Here is a 22,269-nt window from a genome sequence, read left to right as displayed (position 1 = left end):
ACTTCCTTCCATAAATGACTGTCTTGTGTTTTAAGTATTTCCATTTGCTCTCTATCTCTCTCTTCTGTTGCCCAAAACATCTCTCTTCTAGATTGCACTTGTCCTTAGAAACCATGCAGAACTATCCAATGCTTGGAAACTCTTGAAATGCCAAACTTAAAAAAGAGGAGCTTGAATCCCAGAGTCTCATGCAACATTCTATCTTCCGCTCCCCTCTCAGTTATGGTTTCTGAGCAGGAGGAAACTGTTTCATACCCGTGGTCCTTGGGTGGGTGTGAATGTGTTATGGATGTCATATCTTGGGTGACCTTGGGTGTGTAAGGAAAATTACCCCCATAGAAAAGTGTACACCAAAGTTGTCTTCTACCAACAAGAAATGTAGAATTTGTACTAAACAGAAGAGGAGGGAGACTATGTGTAATTTAGAGACATTGAATTAGGTGTCACTTACATGTGTAGTAACGAATAGAATGCCTTAGCCACATCTTAGAAAACAACATCTCACACTTTCAAAGAAAACTGAGAGCTCGCTGGCCACAACATTGAGTGCTCTGGTCTCCAGCCATAGCTGTGATTTTATCTCCAGCATTGGTCTCTGCTGTATTTCTCCCTGTCCTATACACACTGCTCTCATATGGTGGCAGAAATTGTCCTGTAGGAGGTCATTTTTTGTAAACTCTTCTCTGACCCGGATACTCTTTCGTTGGGTATCTCCTTCCCATGTGGATCTATCCCATTGCCTTCACCTGTTCTCTTCATAAGTTTTCCTCTATATTTTCCATCTTCATCAAACTCACTATTTTACTTAATAAAAATGGCCTTCATGAAATAATATCTGCTCATTTGCTGATATTCTAATGTCACATAATCAGAGGGTGCTGAGAGGGAAACATGTTAGGCACTGGGATTTTTTTTCTAATTCTATTCCCCAACACCTCCTTCGCCAATGCTCAATCAAGCATGCTCTTTCCCAGTGACCTGAGTGATATGTTTAAAAATATCTATTTAGATAATTTAAAAAAAGGCCCAAACTATATTTCCAACCAAAAGAAAAAATAAAAGTCCCTCTAGAAATTTTAGAGGGAGCAATATATTTGAAAATATTTGGTTCAGGAGCAAGGCTTATCTTTTTTCCGTATAAAGAGAAATCAAACCATTCAGAAATCTTGAAATCTCCAGGTTATAGACAAATGTCTATAGACTAGATAATATATTGGGATTTATTAAATGTGTTTGAAATGAAGCCATTCCATTGATGTAACCTTATTGGTACATGTTTGCACTTAAATCTGCATCACTGTTGCTTCTATTCCAGCCGCCACATCAGCTCCATGGAACCTGGAAACCAAACACGTCCGTTAGCATTTATTCTCCTGGGACTGTCACAGGCAGCAGGAATACAACCTCTCATCTTCTGGGTATTTCTGTCCATGTACCTGATCACCTTCATTGGAAATCTTTTCATCATTCTGGCCATAATCTCTGACCCCCACCTTCACACGCCCATGTACTTCTTCCTCTCTAACCTGTCCTTTGCGGACATCTGCTTCACCTCCACCACCATCCCCAAGATGCTGCTCAACATCCAGATGCAGAGCAAAGCCATCTCCTACGGAGAATGCCTCACTCAGATGTACTTTTTCATGATTTTTGGAGGACTGGATAACTTCCTCTTGACTGTCATGGCCTATGATCGCTTTGTGGCCATCTGTCACCCATTGCACTACATGGTCATCATGAATCCCAAGTTGTGTGGACTCCTGCTTCTAGCATCCTGGATCCTGAGTATTTCTGATTCTCTCTTGCATTGCCTCATGGTTTTGCGACTGTCTTTTTGTACGAACTTGGAAATCCCTCACTTTTTCTGTGAACTCAATCAAGTGCTCCGTCTTGCCTGCTCGGACACCTTCCTCAACGATGCAGTCATCTATTTCACTGCTGGACTCCTGGGTATTATTCCACTTACTGGGATCCTTTTCTCTTACTCTAAGATTGTCTCCTCCGTGCTGAGAATTTCCTCAGCGAGTGGCAAGTATAAAGCCTTTTCCACGTGTGGCTCTCACCTCTCCGTGGTTTCCTTGTTCTATGGGACAGGACTTGGCGTGTATCTAAGTTCAACTGCTGTTGAAAACTCTAGGGATAGTGCCATTGCCTCGGTGATGTACACGGTGGTCACCCCCATGCTGAACCCCTTCATCTACAGTCTTAGAAACAAGGATATCAAGCAGGCCATCATTAAACTCTTTAAGGAGAAACATTCTCTCTGACAGGCCCCTGACCTTGATGTGTTTTGCTTATGAGCAGCAGCGCTCAGAGCCCATGAAGAGTAACCTAGGGGTGTTTTTTGGGGGCTTTTTTTTTTTGCTTTCTGGGTATCACCAGGGTTAGTCCTGGTTTTGCACTCAGGAATTTCTCCTGGTAGTGCTCAGTGGACCATATGGGATGCTGGGAAGCAAACCCGGGTTGGCTGTGTGCAAGGCAAACGCCCTATCCGCTGTACTGTCACTCCAGGACCGTCCCGGGGATGTTTTTGTTTGATCAGAAAGAGCTCGTCTGTGGTTCACCTTAGATGCAGAGCTCAATGTCTTCATTTTTCATACAATGTCAACAAAATTTCATCTGTATTTCCTTCATAATTTTCTTCTTTGTTCACTGAGGTCAGTGTAAAAAAAAAAAAGAGTCACTGAATGCACACAGGAGATTGGGTACTTTTAAAAGCTCCCAACTCCTGGATTATGGGGGGTGATGGCATTTTGTCATATCAAACGTTCTTGGAGAACCAAGCTTTATTCTATTCTTTTTCAGAAATTTTTATATCCAGAGATGGATTCACCATCTGATCAAGTTTGTCAAAGTTTACATTTATTCTCCAATAGCCAATTATCTTTGGATTGATCTAAGACACAGTGAAGAGTAATAAAAAGTTTCTCTATGGTTCTGACAATATCTCTGGGTTTATTAATTCCCAAGATCCTTGTGAAAATGTGCAATTTTACTTCTTTTAAGAATTTTTTAAATACACAGAACATTTTCAGCACCCCCTGCTAGAATTGACTCACTCACTGATCCCAAGCGTTCTATATTGTACTAGAAAACTTTGGATACTGACCTTCTCTGGGGGAAGGTTAGTGCTGTATATAAGCTTCTTTCAACAGGGAAAAAGGGCTTTAAGTCTCCTCTTTTGTTCTGTCATTGGATTTACTCTAAAATTTAATCCAAGGAAGCTCCAGTTAGACTATGCGATCAGACATATTTTTTTCAAGTGTTTAATTTAGAAACTTAAATTATTATGCAACTATTTGAATACTTAGTCTTCTCATTTTTATTCATACGTTGCATTTCTGTGGCACTCAGGGCATGTTGACCCAGAAGCAATAGAAGTCTTGATGAAAACAGTAGCCATCCTTTTGAAGATGAATACATAATTTACATATGTATTTACATATTTACATATGTAAGTCACCACATATCTTTAGACTTGGTAATAAGTGCATCATGAGGTAGTTCATAAAGTGCTGAATAGTTAGAGAATTTGGATTTCCCAGAGCCTCCCAATTGCATTCATTATTGCCTTTTTCTTTCCTTAATCTCTACAACCATGACCCAAAGGATGAGCATTCCCTGATATTGATTTCAACAGCATTAGTCACATAAGCCAGTCGATTTCCAGTTCTATTTGGTTGAATATAGTAGGGATGCTATGAAACAAAGTTTGCTCTGCCAGCCAAGAAAGACCATAAATACCATTATTTAATGGAGTCAGTAACACTGTTTTCTCAAACAAAATGAGATGAAATTCTCAGATACCTCAGAGGAAATATAAATTCCCAGATGTAAGGTCTGTTTCTGGCTTTCCATTTTTGTATATTTAAAAAACACCTTCTTGCCTACAGTGTGCCCTTTAAACAGAAACAACGTTAAATATTTTGCACATGCAGGCAAAAGAAATTCCATGGGTTGATGGAACAGCTTTGAAAACTGGAGATTTAAGAAGAACATTGTATACCAAATCAGCTAAGAAAATTGGCATTTCTGCGATCATCTGAAGAGTGATGACAGAACTTTGGAGAAATTGTTGATGCTGGGAAATTCACTATGTTTTCTGAATCCCAGGTGGCAAGAAACTAATCCCATGAGGTTTTGTCCCAAATACACCGTGTGGGTAGGTGAGCAGTTGTTGGAGAACTGACATGCAACTGAATGTTTAATACCCTTCACACTGCTGGTACAGAAATTTCCTCCACTCATTCTAAATATATTACCTAAGCCTTTTCTAACCTTGCAGAAAGCAGAACAGATTATATTGGACAGGTACCTCCTTTACGCCTTTAGAATCTTCTCTGTCAATCTTCTCTGTCAGGTTTGGTAAATATCTCAGTAATCACATCTAATTAGAAAGAAAATACTCAGATGTGATTGTCATTTTCTGCTTTCAAGAATAGAGAACAGGGGCTGGAGCGATAGCACATTTGCCTTGCACACAGCCGACCGGGGTTTGATTCCCAGCATTCCATATGGTCCCCCAAGGAGCACTGCCAGGAGTAATTCCTGAGTGCAAAGCCAGGAATAACCCCTGAACGTCCCCAAGTGTGACCCAAAAAGAAAAAAAACTGTATAAAAAAGAATAGGGAACAGAGCAGAGAGGAAGAGCTGAAATTGTCAGTTCATCATATCTGTTTTCATAACAGCGGTTCTTAATGACTGATGTAAATTTTTTTATGTCCTATGTGATTTTTAGGAGAGGATAATTTTCTTTTCCAAAATTTCCTGAGATTCTTCCCCCCCCCCCCCAGGACACTGGCCTCTCTCAAGATTCTTTTAGAAAAACTAATTTGTGAAGCATCAAATGAGTCAGAAAGAGTTTGTTGTGATTCTATTGTGTGGTCCTAGTTGTGATAAAATAGATGCAATCTAAAATTTCACACGTTTTAACTATTTTATTCTCAATGCATCTTCAGTGGCATTAAGCATACTCATAACTTGTCCCAAGGATCGCCACTATTATTAGCAGGCATGTCTGTCCATCAGCTAAAGAGAAATTCTGCTCTAATGAATTAATGATTTTTCTGTCACTTGTTCCAACCCAGGTAATTTTAAGCCTCTTATACCACCATAGATCTAATTGTGGTGGATATTGTATTGCCTATGATTGCAATCATATAATATTATCCATATGTGTCTGGTTTATTCCATTTGATATCAGTGGGCCCCACGTGGTGACTCATGTGAAGTGGGGAGGAGAAAAACTTTCTCCCGATCCGCCTCTGCCACCTGAGACTCCTGAGACTCAGGGTTACTGGGTTCTTGTCTCACATTGCAGAAAAGAATTTCAGGAGTAGACAAGCGGTGAAGTAAAAGAGTTTTCATTTGGAGGTTTTGAAGGGGAGGGGAGAGAGAAACAGAGAGAGAGAGAGAGGAGAGAGAGAGAGAGAGAGAGAGAGTTCCTCAAAGGTTGAGAAACCTTGAAATGGCCTTTAAGACTGGTTTTATATGCTGGTATTCTTTTTTTTTTATTAGTGAAACACCATGAGGTACAGTTGTAGATTTACAAATTTTTGTGCTTGGATCTCGGTCATACCACGATCAAATACACATCCCTCCACCAGTGCCCATTTTCCACCACCAGGATAATATCCCTCCCCCCCCATCCTCCCATCCCCCCATCCCCCCTGCCACTGTGGCAGGGCATTCCCTTTTGTTTTCTTTCTCCTCCTGGGTGTTGTGATCAGCCAAAGAGGCATTGAGTGGCGAACATGTTCAGTCCAGTCTACTTTCAACCTGCATCTCCCCTCCTGGGAGGATCCTCCAAACACCCTCCACTTGGTGTTCCCCTTTCTATCTGAATTGTCCTTTCCCCTAGAATACCCAGCTGGCCTCTAAGTTATGGAGTAATTCTCCTGGTGTTGCTCTCAGCTATTCTTGGGTATTAATCTCATATTTTATTATTTTATATCCCCCAGATGAATGCTATCTTTCTATGTCTATCCCTCTCTTTCTGACTCATTTCGCTTAGCATGATATTTTCCATGTTGTACCACTTGTATGTAAAGTTCATGACTTCATCTTTTCTAAGAGCCACATAGTACTCCATTGTGTAGATGTACCAAAGTTTCTTTAACCAGTCATCTGTTCTTGGGCACTCAGGTCTCTTCCAGTTTCTGGCTACTGTAAAGAGTGCTGCAATGAACAAACAAGTGCAGATGTCACTTCGGCTACACATTTTTGCCTCTCTGGGATATATTCCCAGGAGTGGTATCGCTGGGTCAAATGGGAGCTCAATTTCTAATTTTTTTTTTATTTATTGAATCACTGTGGGAAAGGTTACAAAGCTTTCAGGTTTATGTCTCAGTCATGCAAATATCAAACACATTTCCCTTTACCAATACTTATTTTTTACCATGAAGAGCCCCAATAAAACCCCACCCCCCACCCCTCCCCGTCCCTGTGAGGCAGATGAATTCTAGTTAACACTCTATCTGCTTTGATTAGATTCATTGTTTCAATAAAAGATTCACCACTATTATTTAGAGTTTACCCCCCCCCCCCCAAATCAGACATGCTGAAAAAGCATTGTGAAGTGATTTGCTTTCTACGGCTGGGTTCAAGAATTAAATGTTGGTTTTGGATTTCTGCTCTTTTACCTATTGACCCTGGAAGTATTTCTACTGAAAGTCAGATAGTTAAGAAATTGGTTTCTGTGTTCTGGAGTCCTGGCCGTGCTGGAGAGCCGCTCTCGGGGGGCAACCAGTGGCCTCGGTAGGGCGTGAAGGGTGGAGCGAAACGCCCCCCTTCCCATGAGGTTTTACTCGCCCCCACACTCCCGGCTCATACCTGCTGTCCACAAAGCTCCCATGTGGCCGCCATCTTTCTTTCCAGAGAGGAGAGGGCGAATGGGGCAACACCCTTTCCCCTCCAGCAGACTTGATGGCCTGGATCAATGCATAGTCCGTTCACTTTTCTGCTCCAAGCTGCTGGGTTCTGCGTTAAGTCCTTGTGCTTCTGGGGCCGTGGCCGTGCTGGAGAGCCGCTCGCGGGGGGCAACTGGTGACCTCGGTAGGGCGTGAAGGACGGACCAGAACGCCCCCCTTCCCATGAGGTTTTAGTCGCCCCCACACCCCCGGCTCATACCTGCTGTCCACAAGGCTCCCATGTGGCTGCCATCTTTCTTTCCAGAGGGAGGAGGGCGGAAGGGAGCAACACCCTTTCCCCTCTGGGCAGAAATGATTGCCTGGATTAACACATAGTCCTTTCACTTTTCTGCTCCAAGCTGCTGGGTTCTGCATTAGGTCATTGTGCTTCTGGGGCTGTGGCTGTGCTGGAGAGCCGCTCGTGGGGGCAACTGGTGGCCTCGGTAGGGCATGAAGGGCGGACCGAAACGCCCCCCTTCCCATGAGGTTTTAGTCGCCCCCACACTCCCGGCTCATACCTGCTGTCCACAAGGCTCCCATGTGGCCGCCATCTTTCTTTCCAGAGAGGAGAGGGCGAATGGGGCAACACCCTTTCCCCTCCGGCAGACTTGATGGCCTGGATCAATGCATAGTCCGTTCACTTTTCTGCTCCAAGCTGCTGGGTTCTGCATTAAGCCCTTGTGCTTCTGGGGCTGTGGCCATGCTGGAGAGCCGCTCGTGGGGGGCAACTGTTGACCTCGGTAGGGCGTGAAGGACGGACCAGAACGCCCCCCTTCCCATGAGGTTTTAGTCGCCCCCACACCCCCGGCTCATACCTGCTGTCCACAAGGCCCCCATGTGGCCGCCATCTTTCTTTCCAGAGGGAGGAGGGCGGAAGGGAGCAACACCCTTTCCCCTCTGGGCAGAAATGATTGCCTGGATTAACGCATAGTCCTTTCACTTTTCTGCTCCAAGCTGCTGGGTTCTGCATTAAGCCCTTGTGCTTCTGGGGCTGTGGCTGTGCTGGAGAGCCGCTCGTGGGGGGCAACTGGTGACCTCGGTAGGGCGTGAAGGACGGACCGGAACGCCCCCCTTCCCATGAGGTTTTAGTCGCCCCCACACTCCCGGCTCATATCTGCTGTCCACAAGGCTCCCATGTGGCCGCCATCTTTCTTTCTAGAGAGGAGAGGGCGAATGGGGCAACACCCTTTCCCCTCCGGCAGACTTGATGGGCTGGATCAACGCATAGTCCGTTCACTTTTCTGCTCCAAGCTGCTGGGTTCTGCATTAAGTCCTTGTGTTTCTGGGGCCGTGGCCGTGCTGGAGAGCCGCTCGTGAGGGGTGACTGGTGACCTCGGTAGGGCGTGAAGGACGGACTGGAACGCCCCCCTTCCCATGAGGTTTTAGTCGCCCCCACACCCCCGGCTCATACCTGCTGTCCACAAGGCTCCCATGTGGCCGCCATCCTTCTTTCCAGAGAAGAGAGGGCGAATGGGGCAACACCCTTTCCCCTCCGGCAGACTTGATGGCCTGGATTAACGCATAGTCCTTTCACTTTTCTGCTCCAAGCTGCCGGGTTCTGCATTAAGTCCTTGTGCTTCTGGGACTGTGGCCGTGCTGGGGAGCCGCTCGTGGGGGGCAACTGTTGACCTCGGTAGGGCGTGAAGGACGGACCGGAATGCCCCCCTTCTCGTGAAGTTTTAGTCGCCCCCCACACCCCCGGCTCATACCTGCTGTCCACAAGGCTCCCATGCGGCCGCCATCCTTCTTTCCAGAGAAGAGAGGGCGAATGGGGCAACACCCTTTCCCCTCTAGGCAGAAATGATGGCCTGGGTTAACTCATCGTCCGTTCACTTTTCTGCTCCAAGCTGCTGGTTTCTGCATTAAGTCCTTGTGTTTCTGGGGCTGTGGCCATGCTCCAAACTTAACTCTGATTTTCAGGGAGAAAGATTGGGTGGTTTACTTCTCATTGATCACTTTATATATAGAGAGATGTCGCGCGGCCGCATAAGCGGCCGCGCGGTTTTCAGAAAAAGTCCTCGTTCCCGCATACTCGAGCTGTGTTTGTAGAGGCTTCTGGTCACCAGGGTTCCATCTGGGGGAGGCAGGATGCGGCGCCTACTCCATCTGGAACTTGCCGGTGCTCTCGGCTCTTTTTGGAACCTGTTTTTTCTTTTTTCTTTTCCTCCGGGATCCCGCACCCTCCATGTGTTCCTTCTCTTATTCTGAACGCTTCAAAGATGGCGCTCAATTTCTAATTTTTTGAGGAACGTCCATACTGTTTTCCAAAAGGGCTGAACCAGTCGGCATTCCCACCAACAGTGAAGGAGTGTCCCTTTCTCGCCACATCCGCGCCAGCATCGGTTGCTTTTGTTCTTTTGAATGTGGGCCAGTCTCTGAGGTGTGAGATGGTATCTCATTGTGGTTTTGATCTGCATCTCCCTGATGATTAATGATGTAGAGCATTTTCTCATGTGCTTTTTTGCCATTCGGATTTCTTCTTTGAGAAAGTTTCTGTTCATTTCATTGCCCCATTTTTTGATGGGGTTGGATGTTTTCTTCTTGTGGAGTTCAACCAGTATTTTGTATATCCTGGATATCAACCTCTTGTCAGATGTGTATTCGGCGAATATTCTTTCCCATTCTGTAGACTGTCTTTGTATTTTGGTCACTGTTTCTTTGGAGGTACAGAAGCTTCTTAGTTTAAGATAGTCCCATTTATCTATCTCTGTTTTCACTTGCTCAGCCAGTGGCGTGTCATCTTTGAACATATCATTAGCCTCAATGTCATGGAGGGTTTTGCCAACTTTGTCTTCAATGTATCTTATGGTTTCTGGTCTGATGTTGAGGTCTTTAATCCATTTTGATCTTACCTTTGTACATGGTGTTAGGCAGAGTTCTGAGCCCATTTTTTTGCATATAGCCGTCCAGTGATGCCAGCACAATTTGTTAAAGAGGCTTTCCTTACTCCACTTCACATTTCTTGCACCTTTATCAAAGATTAGATGATCATATGATTGGGGGGAGATGTCAGTGTATTCAACTCTGTTCCATTGGTCTGCAGTTCTGCCTTTGTTCCAGTACCATGCTGTTTTGATTATTACCGCTTTGTAGTAAAGTTTGAAGTTAGGGAGGTTGATTCCTCCCATTTTCTTTTTCCCCAGAATTGCTTTAGCTATTCGTGGGGGTTTATTGTTCCATATAAATTTCAGGAGTGTTTGCTCCATTTCTTTGAAGAATGTCATGGGTATCCTTATAGGAATTGCATTGAATTTGTACAGTGCTTTCGGTAGTATTGCCATTTTGACAATGTTAAGTCTTCCGACCCATGAGCAGGGGATGTCTTTCCATTTCCTCATGTCCTCTTTTATTTCCTGAAGTAGCGTTTTGTAGTTTTCTTTGTACAGGTCCTTTACTTCCTTAGTTAAGCTGATTCCTAGGTACTTGATTTTCTGGGGCACAATTGTGAACGGGATTGATTTTTTCATATAGCTTTCCTCTCTCTCACTGTTTGCGTATAGGAAAGCCATGGACTTTTGGGAATTGATTTTATAACCTGCAACTTTACTATACAAGTCTATTGTTTCTAGGAGTTTTTTGGTGGAGGTTATTGGGTTCTCTAAGTATAGTATCATATCATCTGCGAATAGTGAGAGCTTTATTTCTTCCTTTCCTACCTGAATGCCCTTAATGTCTTTTTCTTGCCTAATTGCTATTGCAAGTACTTCCAGTACTATATTGAACAGCAGTGGAGAGAGTGGGCATCCTTGTCTCGTCCCTGATCTTAGAGGGAAGGCTCTCAGTTTTTCCCCATTGAGGATGATGCTTGCTGTAGGCTTGTGGTAGATGGCTTTAACTATGTTGAGGAAAGTCCCCTCTATGCCCATTTTGGCTAGGGTTTTCATCATAAAGGGGTGCTGGATCTTGTCAAATGCTTTCTCTGCATCTATTGATATGATCATATGCTTTTTATCTTTGCTTTTGTTGATATGATGGATTATGTTGATTGATTTCCGAATGTTGAACCATCCTTGCATCCCTGGGATGAATCCTACTTGGTCATGGTGTATGATCTTTTTGATGAGTAGTTGGATTCTATTTGCTAGTAGTTTGTTGAGGATCTTTGCATCTGTGTTCATCAGGGATATCGGCCTGTAGTTCTCTTTCTTTGTGTTATCTCTGTCTGCTTTTGGTATCAGTGTGATATTTGCTTCATAGAAACTGTTCAGAAGTGTATTTGATATTTCAATTTCATGGAAAAGCTTAAAGAGGATTGGGAGTAAGTCTTCTTTAAATATTTGGAAGAATTCACTATTGAATCCATCCGGGCCAGGGCTTTTGTGCTTGGGGAGACTTTTTATTACCATTTCAATTTCCTTGATGGTGATAGGTCTGTTCAGGTATTCCAGGCCTTCTTGGTTCAGCCTTGGGAGTCTGTAGGAGTCTAGGAATTTATCCATTTCCTCGAGGTTTTGATGTTCTGTGGCATAAAGCTTTTCAAAGTACTCCCTGAGGATCCTTTGAATTTCTGTAGTTTCTGTTGTAATGACCCCCTTTTTATTTCTGATTCGGTTTATTAGGGTTTTCTCTCTCCCTTTCTTTGTGAGTTTTGCTAGGGGCTTATCGATTTTGTTAATTTTCTCAAAGAACCAGCTCTTGGTTTCATTGATCTTTCGGATTGTTTTCTGGGTTTCCATCTCGTTAATCTCTGCTCTGAGTTTTATTATTTCCTTCCTCCTGTTAGGGTTGTGCTCCTTTTGTTGGTCCTTCTCCAAGTTCTTAAGCTGTGAGGTTAGTTTATTTATGTGGGCTCGCTCCTCCTTTCTGAGGAATGCTTGTAGAGCTATAAACTTTCCTCTTAAGACTGCTTTTGCTGTGTCCCATAAATTTTGGTAACTCGTGTCCTCATTTTCATTCGTTTCTAGGAATCTTTTGATTTCCTCTTTAATTTCCTGTCTAAGCCACTCGTTGTTTAATAGCGCACTGTTTAATTTCCATGTGTTTAATTTAGTTTTCTGTTTTTGTGTGTGATTTACTTCTAATTTCAGCGCATATATGCTGGTATTCTTAAGGATGCCTTTGTCTGGAGTTTTTCTGACAGAGGTGGGGGGTGGTCAGGTGTCAAAGGAACAGCTTTGGAGTTTCTGGTGAATATCTTTCAGGACCTTAATTGGTCTCTAATTCTGCTGCTGTCATCTCTGCAGGGGTCCAGCCTCCTCAGGGTCTGTTACAGACTGACACCAGTTCTCCATGAGGTCAGGGCTACTACTTTCCAGGAAATTTAGCCATACCTTGGGAGGCGCCTTCCCTATCTGCCTGCCTGCCTACATCACATTCAGCACTGTGTTTTCATGAATCACAAATAATGATGGATGGATTAGAATATTCCATTCCTTTTATTTCATTCCATGCATCAGTTACATTTTAGTTCTCTATTTTTAAAATTTTTTGGTTTTGAGGCCTCACTTGGTGGTTCTCAGGATTGGTTCTTTCTTCTGTGCTCAGGACTCACTCCCAACAGTGCTCAAAGGACCATGTGTGGTGCTTGGGATCCAATCCAAGTTGGCCACATGCAAGGCAAGTGTCTTATAACTATTTTTTATTTATCTCTCTGATCCTTTAGCTGTCTTTTTAAAAGGTGATGGATATATTTTTAAATTTTTATAATTGAATCACTGTGAGAGAGTTCCTTACAAAGCTCTTTATGACTGGAGTTCAGTCAGTCAGTGTTCCAACACCTATTGCTTCACCAGTGTACATTTCCCAGCACTGATGTCCCCAGCTTCCATGCCACCAACTGTCCCCTCAATCTCCCTCTATGGTAGGCACTTCTGTTTTCCGACTGTGTGTCTGTCTCTATCTCTGTCTCTCTGTCTCTCTCTGTCTCTCTGTCTCTGTCTGTCTGTCTGTCTGTCTGTCTCTCTCTCTCTCTCTCTCTCTCTCTCCCACTCTCTCTCTCTCCCTTCAAGACATTATAGTTTGCAGTACAGGTACTGAAAGGTTATTATGTTTGTCCCTTTACTCACTGTTTAAGTCGGTTTATGTGAGGCGGGGAGGTGAGAGGTGCTCACTTTCTCCCGATCCGCCTCTGCAACCCCCAGACTCAGCTGGGAAGACTAGGACTGATAAAGTCTGCGATGAGCCCCTGCTTGGCGTGAGCCAGACATCACCCCCTCCCACACCTGCCAGCCCCACCAGGTGGCCGTCAAGCCACACCAGACATTCACTTGATCTTCTCCACACGGGAGTTGATCCCCACCACCAGATTTCTTGGGGAGCTGTGGACTGAGGCTGGAGCGAGGAATCACTCTTTGCAGGAAAGGAAAGTCAGTCCTAAGCCTCACCCAGGGTTTCCAGGTACTTTGTCCTATATTGCAGAAAAGAATCTCAGGAGTAGACAGCAGTGAGGTGAAAATAGATTTTTTTAAATTAATTTTTTATCTTTTAATTTTTTGGGTCACACCCAGAGATGCTTGGGGTTACTCCTGTCTCTGCACTCAGGAATTACTCAGATGCTTGGGGTCACTCCTGGCTCTACAGAGGAATTACTCATAGCGTTGCTCAGGCAACCATATGGGATGCTGGGAATTGAACTTGGGTCAGCCACATGCAAGACAACCGCCCTCCCTGCTGTGCTATCACTCCGGCCCGTAAAAACAGATTTTACATGGAGATTTTGAGGAAGGGGAAGAAGAGAGAAAAAAAGAGGAAGAGAGACAAACTAATGCTCTCATCTGGGGCCTGGGGCTTAGGACATTCTCTAACTGTGCTTCCAGAACACAAGGGTGGCCTCTGTTCTAATTCTAATTTGGGGGTTAGGGTCAAGTAGTGAAGAAGCCTAATCAAACTAAGGTCCCTTCTAAAATGTTAACTATAAGACTTAGCCCTTTCGTAGGGACTCCAAAGGAGGCCACATGACCAATTTCTATCTCCTACACATTTTTGAAAGCCATTTAAGTCATCAGTTATAATTTAGCCTTTTGTTGGCCTGATTTTCCATTCTTATTAATAAATATCCAAGATACTGAATTGGATACCTGAATTTTATGAGGAGCTATGCAAAACCCTCTCTCAGCCCTTTGTTCTTTTAATACTGAAATAATAGCTGTTAGCTGTTCGTTTGCAGGGAGGGGGATTGGGTACCTCCTAAGATCCCATCCATACAATGGACCAGTGAAGCAAAGGGGACAGGTTCCTGTAAGGCCAGGCCAACAAAATGCTGACAAATGCTAGGACTGTTTAACATGCCTTCAGACAGGACCCTTCACTGGCTTCTGGCTGCCTCTGATCCATTTAGCACTGGAATGGTAAATGCAAACTCCTCCTTATTTTTTCCTGCTTGAGTTATGGTAAAGGCCCTCCCGTTGATCGTCGATTTGCTCGAGCGGGCCCAGTAACGTCTCCATTGGAGACTTTGTTGTTACTGTGTCTGGCATATCGAATACTCTCGGTAGCTTGCCGGGCTCTCCGAGAGGGGCGGAGGAATCGAACTCGGGTCGGCCATGTTGGCCGCTTGTAAGGCGACCGCCCTACCCGCTGTGCTATCGCTCCAGCCCAGTTATGGTAAAGAAACAGCCCCTTAAATCAATAACCATATGACCAACCCCTGCAGGCTGGAAAGATCCCATGGATTGAATTATAGCGCCACTTTTTCTCAAATCAGCCAGTATTCTTCATTTTCCCAACTTCGTTTTCTGTTCCCAAGACAGGGGACTTCCCTGGACTGTGGGAAAGCTTAGTATGTCCCCCTTTTCTAATTGCTTTTTCCCCAAGTTCCTCTTATGCATTTGATTTCTCTTTATTCAGGGGATTTCCGCACCAAGGGTGTGGGATGCAGACAGGAAGCAACTGATATTAAATTTGGATACTCAGCCCAGTTTGAGTTACCATATGAACAGTTTGATGGGGTGGTGAAAATTGAGGAATGCTCTATGTGCTCCTCCACCCTGAACAGTGTAACCATGTCTTGTTCCCTTTGAAAGCTGGACAGGATGCGCAATGACTGTTTCACTGTGGGTTGCAGTTCATCTTGTATGCGCTTAACTGACACACCGGAAGGAAGTTCTAGGGTATCAATGTTATTGCTGTCTTTGATTCATGAGTCAAGGATTTGAGACCTCCTCCCACCATGCAGTGCACAGGGAGTAGCACAAAAGCTGTTTGTCCATCTCTCTATTTGACTTTGGTGGCCCTCACTAAATTTGGGAGAAGGTAAGGTGCAACATCTCTGCTAATTTCCAGAGACCCTTCTTCCTGAAAAGCTCGAGAAAATGAAAATAATCAGGGATGCTCCCTACCAGCAGAGGGTGCACACACCCCACACATAACTAAGGATTTCTCTGATGAAGTTGAATTTAAATATAAAATATTTTGTCTATGTTAAGTCAAATGAATGCATTAAAAACTGAAATTTAGGGACTGGAGAGATAGCACAGCGGGTAGGGCATTTGCCTTGCACGCGGCTGACCCAGGTTCGATTCCCAGCATCCCATATGCCAGGAGTAATTCTTGAGTGCAGAACCAGGAGTAACCCCTGAGCATCGCTTGGTATGACCCAAAAAGCAAATAAAATAAAATAAAAATACAAAAATAAATAACTGAAATTTAGCCTTCTCAAAAATCAAAGTGGATACATGTATGACACTTCTAGTGCTCCCATATGTGAGATACCAACTAATTGGAGGTGACATCTCTATCCATCAGGAAACACAAGGGATAGCCCTGATGATTCCATACACCTGACTTCTAACAAGACCTCTTAGAATATCTCCTACCGGTGGGAAATCTGCATCCTGCCCAGGTCAGCCTCCTGCAGGGAAATGGTCTCAGAGGTCAAATGGTCTCAGAGGGAGAAATGAAACGGGGGTTAATGAGCAGACACGGGGAGGCTGTAAATATCTCCTGTTCTGCTCAGCTCTTCAGTTGATTCAGCCTGGGCTGGTCAGAACAGGATTGTTACAGTGGAATTGTGAGTGTGTTGCGGGAAGCCAGGTTTGCATCCTTCCTGCTGATCCAGCTGGCTACCATCTCCATCCTCAACCATTTAGGGAGTAATTTGGGTTTCCACTCAGTATTTTTCTTGCAACCTCACTCAGGTGAGTAAACACTGCAGTGATGCCGTAAATGCGCATGGTGTAAATGATGCAGGGGAAGGTGGGAGAGAATGAAAAGTGAGAACACTGCTTGTCTCGGATGGATGCCAGGATGCACAGATAATGGCTTTTGTGGATGCTCTGGATGATGATTTGACTAATCAAAATTGATGCATTACTTGCAGAGACCCAAAGGTATTAGTAAGACTGTATTCAGTGAAAGTAGAGTGACTGAGGGAAATACAGAAGATGGAATAGAAATTTACAATGGTCCAGGACAGAGGAGATGACCCAAAGGAGTGGAGCACGTGCTTCTCATGTGGCGAGCCAGGCTAAACTTCCTGCACCACAAGCTCCTCTGAGCAGGACTTGGAGTGACCCTGAGCACTGAGTCAGGAGTGCCTCCCCGCAGTCCTAGTCCCCAAAATGAAATCTTGGTGTTTCTATTTTTTTTCTTTTTGGGTCACATCTGGCGATGCACAGGGGTCACTCCTGGCTCTGAACTCAGGAATTACCCCTGGTGGTGCTCAGGGGATGCTGGGAATCGAACCCGTGTCGGCCACGTGCAAGGAAACCACCCTACCCGCTGTGCTATCACTCCAGCTCCTTGCCTTCAAGTATTATTAGCATTGTTTAGTTTTTGTGTCTTCCCTAAAGCTGAGGGATGCACCTCACTTACCATCTTCTTTCCTTTCCTAGCACTCAGAATGAATTTCCCTCTGGCCAGAGAGATAAGATAGTGGGAAGCACTCTTGCCTTGCACCACAGCCAGCCTTGGTTCAGTGAGCCTAGCCAGGAGGGATCCCTCAGCAAAGTGAGGAGAAAGCCCCTAGCACAGCAAGATGTGCCACCAAAACAAAAAAGAATGAATGTCCATCTAAAACCCCAGTGCAATGGGATTTATTATTTAGATAACCCATATTAGTTCCTGGTATGGAAGTCAGACCTTTGATGGTGTTTTAAGGGGTTTACAAATATTACATATTTGCCGATACAGCCAAATAGTTTGTTGACTAAAATGTTTTTTTTTCTCAGATTGGTTATTTTCAGAGAGAAGGGGGGGGGGAGATTCCTAGAACTATTTTAGTTGCAATATTACGGAGGGTGGATGGAAGCTAGGGATACTCTGATCATCCTCCAGGTTCCCAAGTGTGATCAAGATAGAGATTCAATTGCCCTAAAAACAATGTTATTGTTAACATTGAAATATTTTCAAATTGTTAATCCTCTTCACAATCTTGCCAAAGAGTTACGTGCTCTTTGCTATTAGAATTCTAACCCAACCCATGTATCATTCATAGTTTTCATAATGGTTTCAGTCATATGATGGTCCAAAACCATCTCACCACCAGTGTCCACTTCCCTCCATCAATATCCCCAGGTTTCTCCCCACCCCACAGCTGCCTCCTTGACAGGTATATTTTTAAGTTTGATTGCTGTAGTTTGGATCTCTTGCTTGCAGTATTGTTGGCTCTGTAGTTTACCCGGGTTGGCCGCGTGCAAGGCAAATGCCCTACCCGCTGTGCTATCGCTCCAGCCCCTTTTTTACCTTTTTGGCTTCAGTGTCATGGAGGGTTTTGCCAACTTTGTCTAACAAGTTTTTTTTTCAAATCACCTTCATTTCCTTCCTTCCTTCCCCCCCTTTTTGGGTCACACCCAGAGACGCACAGGGGTTACTCCTGGCTCATGCACTCAGGAATTACTCCTGACAATGAGCAGGGGATCATACAAGATGCTGGAAATCAACCTGGGTCGTCTGCGTGCAAGGCAAAAGCTCTACCCGCTGTGCTATCACTCCAACCTCCCACCTTCATTTCTGATTGCAGTTTTCTCTTTTCGACTCTCATGCTTCTTTTATTGTGGTTATTGTTGCTTGTGAGCCACACTGAGTGATGCTCAGGGGTTACTTTTGGTTCTGTGCTCAGGAATTACTCTTGGCAGTGCTTGGGGGATTGTATGGGACTAAGTCAGCAGCATGCAGGCAAGTACCCACCCACTGAACTATTGCTCCATTCCCCCTCATACTTTCTTGAGCTTTGCTGACTATCTGTACCATTGTTTCTTGGAGCTCATTGGATACCCTCATCACACTGTCACTAGAGTCTTTTTCTGAGGGGTCCAGAGCTGGTTGGGGTTGGTTCTGCCTTCCACGTTGTTGTCTTCGCTCATTGAACTTGGTGGGTTTCTCTGCGTCTTTCCCATTAGTTTTCCAGTCCAGTGTTCCTGCTGTGCCGAGGGTTACTGTTGTCTTTCGCACCCCCCTACCCCCACTCGCGAAAGTCTGTGAGAGTCTCTGAAGGATTAGCTTGGGAGTTGCTCTCTTCCTTTCCTGCTCTTCATCAGCCAGTGACAGGAAGTCAAACTGCGAGCAGTGAGAAATGTGGAGAAGAGCAGAGGAGGGGGGCTCTTGGCAACGGCAGAGGTCGGTTGTGGGCGCTGCTGGGATCTAGCCCGAAGAGAGAGGCTTTTCCGGTTTCCTTCCTTCCTTCCTTCCTTCCTTCCTTCCTTCCTTCCTTCCTTCCTTCCTCCCTCCCTCCCTCCCTTCCTCTCTCCCTCCCTCCTTCCCTCCCTTCCTTCCTTTATCACACCCAGCAGTATCCAGGGGTTACTCCTGGCTCTGTACTCAGGGATCCACTCTTGCAGTGGTTGGGTGACCCTATGGGATGCTGGATGCTGGGGATGGAACCAGGGTCGGCCGCATGCAAGGCAAACGCCCTCTCCACTGTACTATCGCTGTGGTCCCATCTGCTGGCCATGCCCAGTAGGGTCAATGATCTCAACCAGAGGTTCATCTCACCTGGAAGGATGGAGCAAAGGGCTGAGGTTAGAGGCTGTGGCGAGAGCCCATGAATACAGCACAGGGAGCACATTCCAGCTCTCATTCCTCACTTTTGTTTTGGGGGGTGGTGGGGGGCTCCCAAGTGCTTAGGCAGCCTGGGGGCCACTCTGGTGATTTCCCTGTGATGTTTGGGATCACTTGGACCACCCAGGCAGTGCTTGGGCCTCCAGGGCTGCAGCTAGTGATGCCCATGCACGCGGGGCGGGGAGGAAAGCCGGGTTGGGTGAGAGCAAGATCTGTCTTCAACTCTGTGCTCTCTCTCCAGCCCCCACCCATTCATCTTTGTTTTAATTTTGTTTTTGGACCATAGCCAGTGATGCTCAGGGTTTCCTCCTGGCTCTGTGCTCAGGGATCACTCCTGGTGGGGCTTGGGGGACCACATGGGGTGGTGAGGATGGAACCCCAGTTGGCCGTGTGCAAAGCAAGCACGCTCCCCTCTGGCCTGTGGCTGAGGCTTGCAGAGCTTGTGAATGTTTGTGTGTGCTTGGTTCTGGGGCCATATGTGTCAGTTCCTGAGGGCCACCCCAGATTTGTCCTCGGGGTCCAGATGATCAAACCGGGGCCTCCTAGATGCAAAGCATGTGCTCCGGCCCTTTCACCTATCTTCCCAGTCCCAAAAGATCATAGACATTTTACCTTTTTGGGGGGTGCCACATCCGGTGGTGCTCAGAGGTTCCCCCTGACTCTGCACTCAGGAATTAATCCTGGTGGTGCTTCAGGGACCATAAGGGATGCTGGGGATCGAATTTGAGATGGTTGTGTGCAAGGCAAGCATCGCACCCCATGTACTATGGCTCCAGCCCTATATACATTTTACTGTGGGGAAAAAAACACAACTCTTGAAAGTAGAGCTGGCTTCAGGAATAGCTTGATCCAGGAGAGTGCAGCTTCAATAAGGGAGGTTGTTCCTGACAGTCTCCCAACGGGGCTACCCTGAGGCTTTGCACCCCTCTGTCCCTTTAGCTCACTTCTCCCAGTCACAGGGACACCATCATCTCTCTGTTCCCCTTGTCCCCCAGTTCCTGTGTCTGAAGAACATTCAGACTTTCTTGTCTACCTGCTGTGAGAAGTTTGGCCTCAAGCGGAGTGAACTGTTCGAGGCTTTTGATCCCTTTGATGTTCAGGACTTCGGGAAGGTGAGTGGGGCAGGGAGATTGGATCTGCTCCGCGGAACAGCTGGGCTGCTCCAGTTAAGAGTCTGTGTGCTTGCATGCGAGCACATGTGTGCATGCAATTATGTGTGGTGTGTGTGCCTGTGTTTGTGTGTCTGTGTGTGTGCACGTGCTTTTTTGGGGGCTTTTTTGGGTCACACCCAGCAATGCCCAGGGGTTGCTCCTGGCTTTGCACTCAGAAATTCCCCCTGGTGGTGCTTAGGGGACCATATGGGATGCTGGGAATCGAACCCGGGTCAGCCGCGTGCAATAGTTCCAGTCCCAACACGTACTTTTATACGTATTGGATGTGTGTTCGTGTGTTAATGTGCATGCATGTGTGTGCGTGTGGTGCGTGTGCATGCAAGCCAGGATACACTGTATGACAACATCTTGGGATAAGTGGAAGAGTGTTCCACCCCCTGCCCTCTCCCTTGCTGAAGGACCTCAGTGACAGATGTTCGTGTCTCTCTGAGCCCTTGGTCCCCATCTGTCACGGAGGATAAGTGTCATGCCCCCATGTGGTTAAGATGGAATAGGAGGTGGGCTTGGAGCGTAGAGGCACAGTTGAGGCTAACTCGGGTGGGGGGTTCCTGACTCAGAGACCTGGGGGCTCGGCCCTGGGGCTAGTCTTGGCGCTATATGTCAGAGGCTGTGTTCTGGCCAGTGGGTGGCAGAGGTTGGCAGACTGACAGCCACGACCCTTGTCACAGGTCATCAGGACCCTGTCTGCTCTGTCCCAGGCCCCCATCGCTCTGCGCAAGGGGATCGCGTGAGTAACCCTCTGAGATGAGAGCCTGGGGCTCACCGCCAATGATCCCCCCTCCTCCCTTCCTCACCCCTCCCCTTTTCTCCTCCCCTCCCCCTCTCTTCCATCCTCCTCCTCTCCCTCCTCCCCCTCCTCCCCTTGCCCTTTCTCCCTCTTTCTCCCCTTCCCCATCTTCCCTCCCCCCCCCCCCCCCCCGCCCTGGGACCACCTCCCAACTCACCCCGTCCCTGTCCCCCGGCGCGGCGCGCACAGGCCCTTTTCTGATGAAGATGTGGCTGACGATGACATCTACAGTGGACTGTCCGACCAGATCGAGTGAGGGGCAGGGGCCGCAGCCCGGGGTCGGTTCTGGCGGGTGCGGGGGTACTGGTGGGGAATTCGGATCAGCAGCGAATTCTCCAAATCCTTTTCGTGTCCTTATTCCCTCACGGCCCTGAGGGAATAAGGACACGAAAAGGATTTGGAGGGTTTGCAGGATTTGGAGGCTGGAGCGCTAGCAGAGCAGCAGGGCCTGGCAAGCTCCCCCATGCCATAGTATCCCATGTATTCCCGAGGCCAAACACACAACAACCCAATTCCCAAAATGAAGACGTTACTGGCTCCGCTCGTGCAAATCCAGGAACTGCGGGAGGACAGCGCGGTGCTAACGCAACGGGAATCCTGGAGCACTAACAGAGCGGCAGGGCTCTGTCCATTGGCAGAGTTCTCAGCTTGCCAGGATTTGCCCTGCGGGGCAGAGACTCTGGGGAGCTTGCGGGTCTCCGGAGAGAGGGGCAGAGGAGTGCAAGCCGGCAAGGCGGGGCCGGCTGTGGCTGTGAGGAAGACGAGAAAGGCGAAGCCTCCAAATCCTGCAAACCCTCCAAATCCTTTTCGTGTCCTCATTCCCTCAAGGCCGTGGGGTTCATAATGACCGTGTAGTGAAGGGGGTGACAGATGGCCACAAAGAGGTCATAGACCATCACAGTCAGGAGAAGGTTGTCCAGCCCAGCAAGGAGGATGGAAAAATACATCTGGACGATGCAGCCCTCATAGCTGATGGCTTTGCTGCATGTCTGGATGTTACACAGCATCTTGGGGATGGTGTTGGAGGTGAAGCAGATGTCCACAAAGGACATGTTGGACAGGAAGAAGTACATGGGCGTGTGGAGGTGGGGGTCTGAGTTGATGGCCAGGATGAGGAGCAGGTTCCCCAGTACATGGACAGGAAGAGCCCGAATAAAAAGGGCTCCAATGTGGCTTCCTCTGAAAATCGCAGAAGAAGAAATTGTATGGTTCCTGTCAGGTTTTGTGGGTCCATGGGGTGGAGGGGATTCTAGAATTGGACAAAAGATGAGGATTATTGGGGCTGGAGAGATTACACAGTGGGTAGGGTGTTTGCCTTGTACGCGGCCGGCCCGGGTTCGATTCCCAGCATTCCATAGGGTCCCCTGAGCACCGCCAGGAGTAGCTCCTGAGTGCAGAGCCAGGAGTAACCCCTGTGCATTGCCAGGTGTGACCCCAAAAGCAAAAAAAAAGATGATGATTATTTTCC

The 22,269-nt window shown here is 46.6% G+C and overlaps 1 protein-coding gene across 1 annotated transcript; it reads left to right on the top strand.

Moving 5' to 3' along the window:
* The first annotated feature begins 1,331 nt into the window (after positions 1-1,331).
* Positions 1,332-20,745, top strand: LOC130022509 (olfactory receptor 7A5-like). Its single transcript, XM_056113276.1, has 5 exons — positions 1,332-2,235; positions 3,233-3,262; positions 14,694-14,842; positions 19,838-19,954; positions 20,683-20,745. The coding sequence occupies exons 1-5, from the start codon at positions 1,332-1,334 to the stop codon at positions 20,743-20,745; spliced, it is 1,263 nt and encodes a 420-aa protein (XP_055969251.1).
* Positions 20,746-22,269: the final 1,524 nt, after the last annotated feature.

Source organism: Sorex fumeus, unplaced genomic scaffold (assembly GCF_029834395.1).
Source record: "Sorex fumeus unplaced genomic scaffold, SorFum_2.1 ptg000019l, whole genome shotgun sequence".
Classification (NCBI taxonomy): Eukaryota; Metazoa; Chordata; class Mammalia; order Eulipotyphla; family Soricidae; genus Sorex; species Sorex fumeus.
This window is presented reverse-complemented; position numbering and strand designations above follow the sequence as displayed.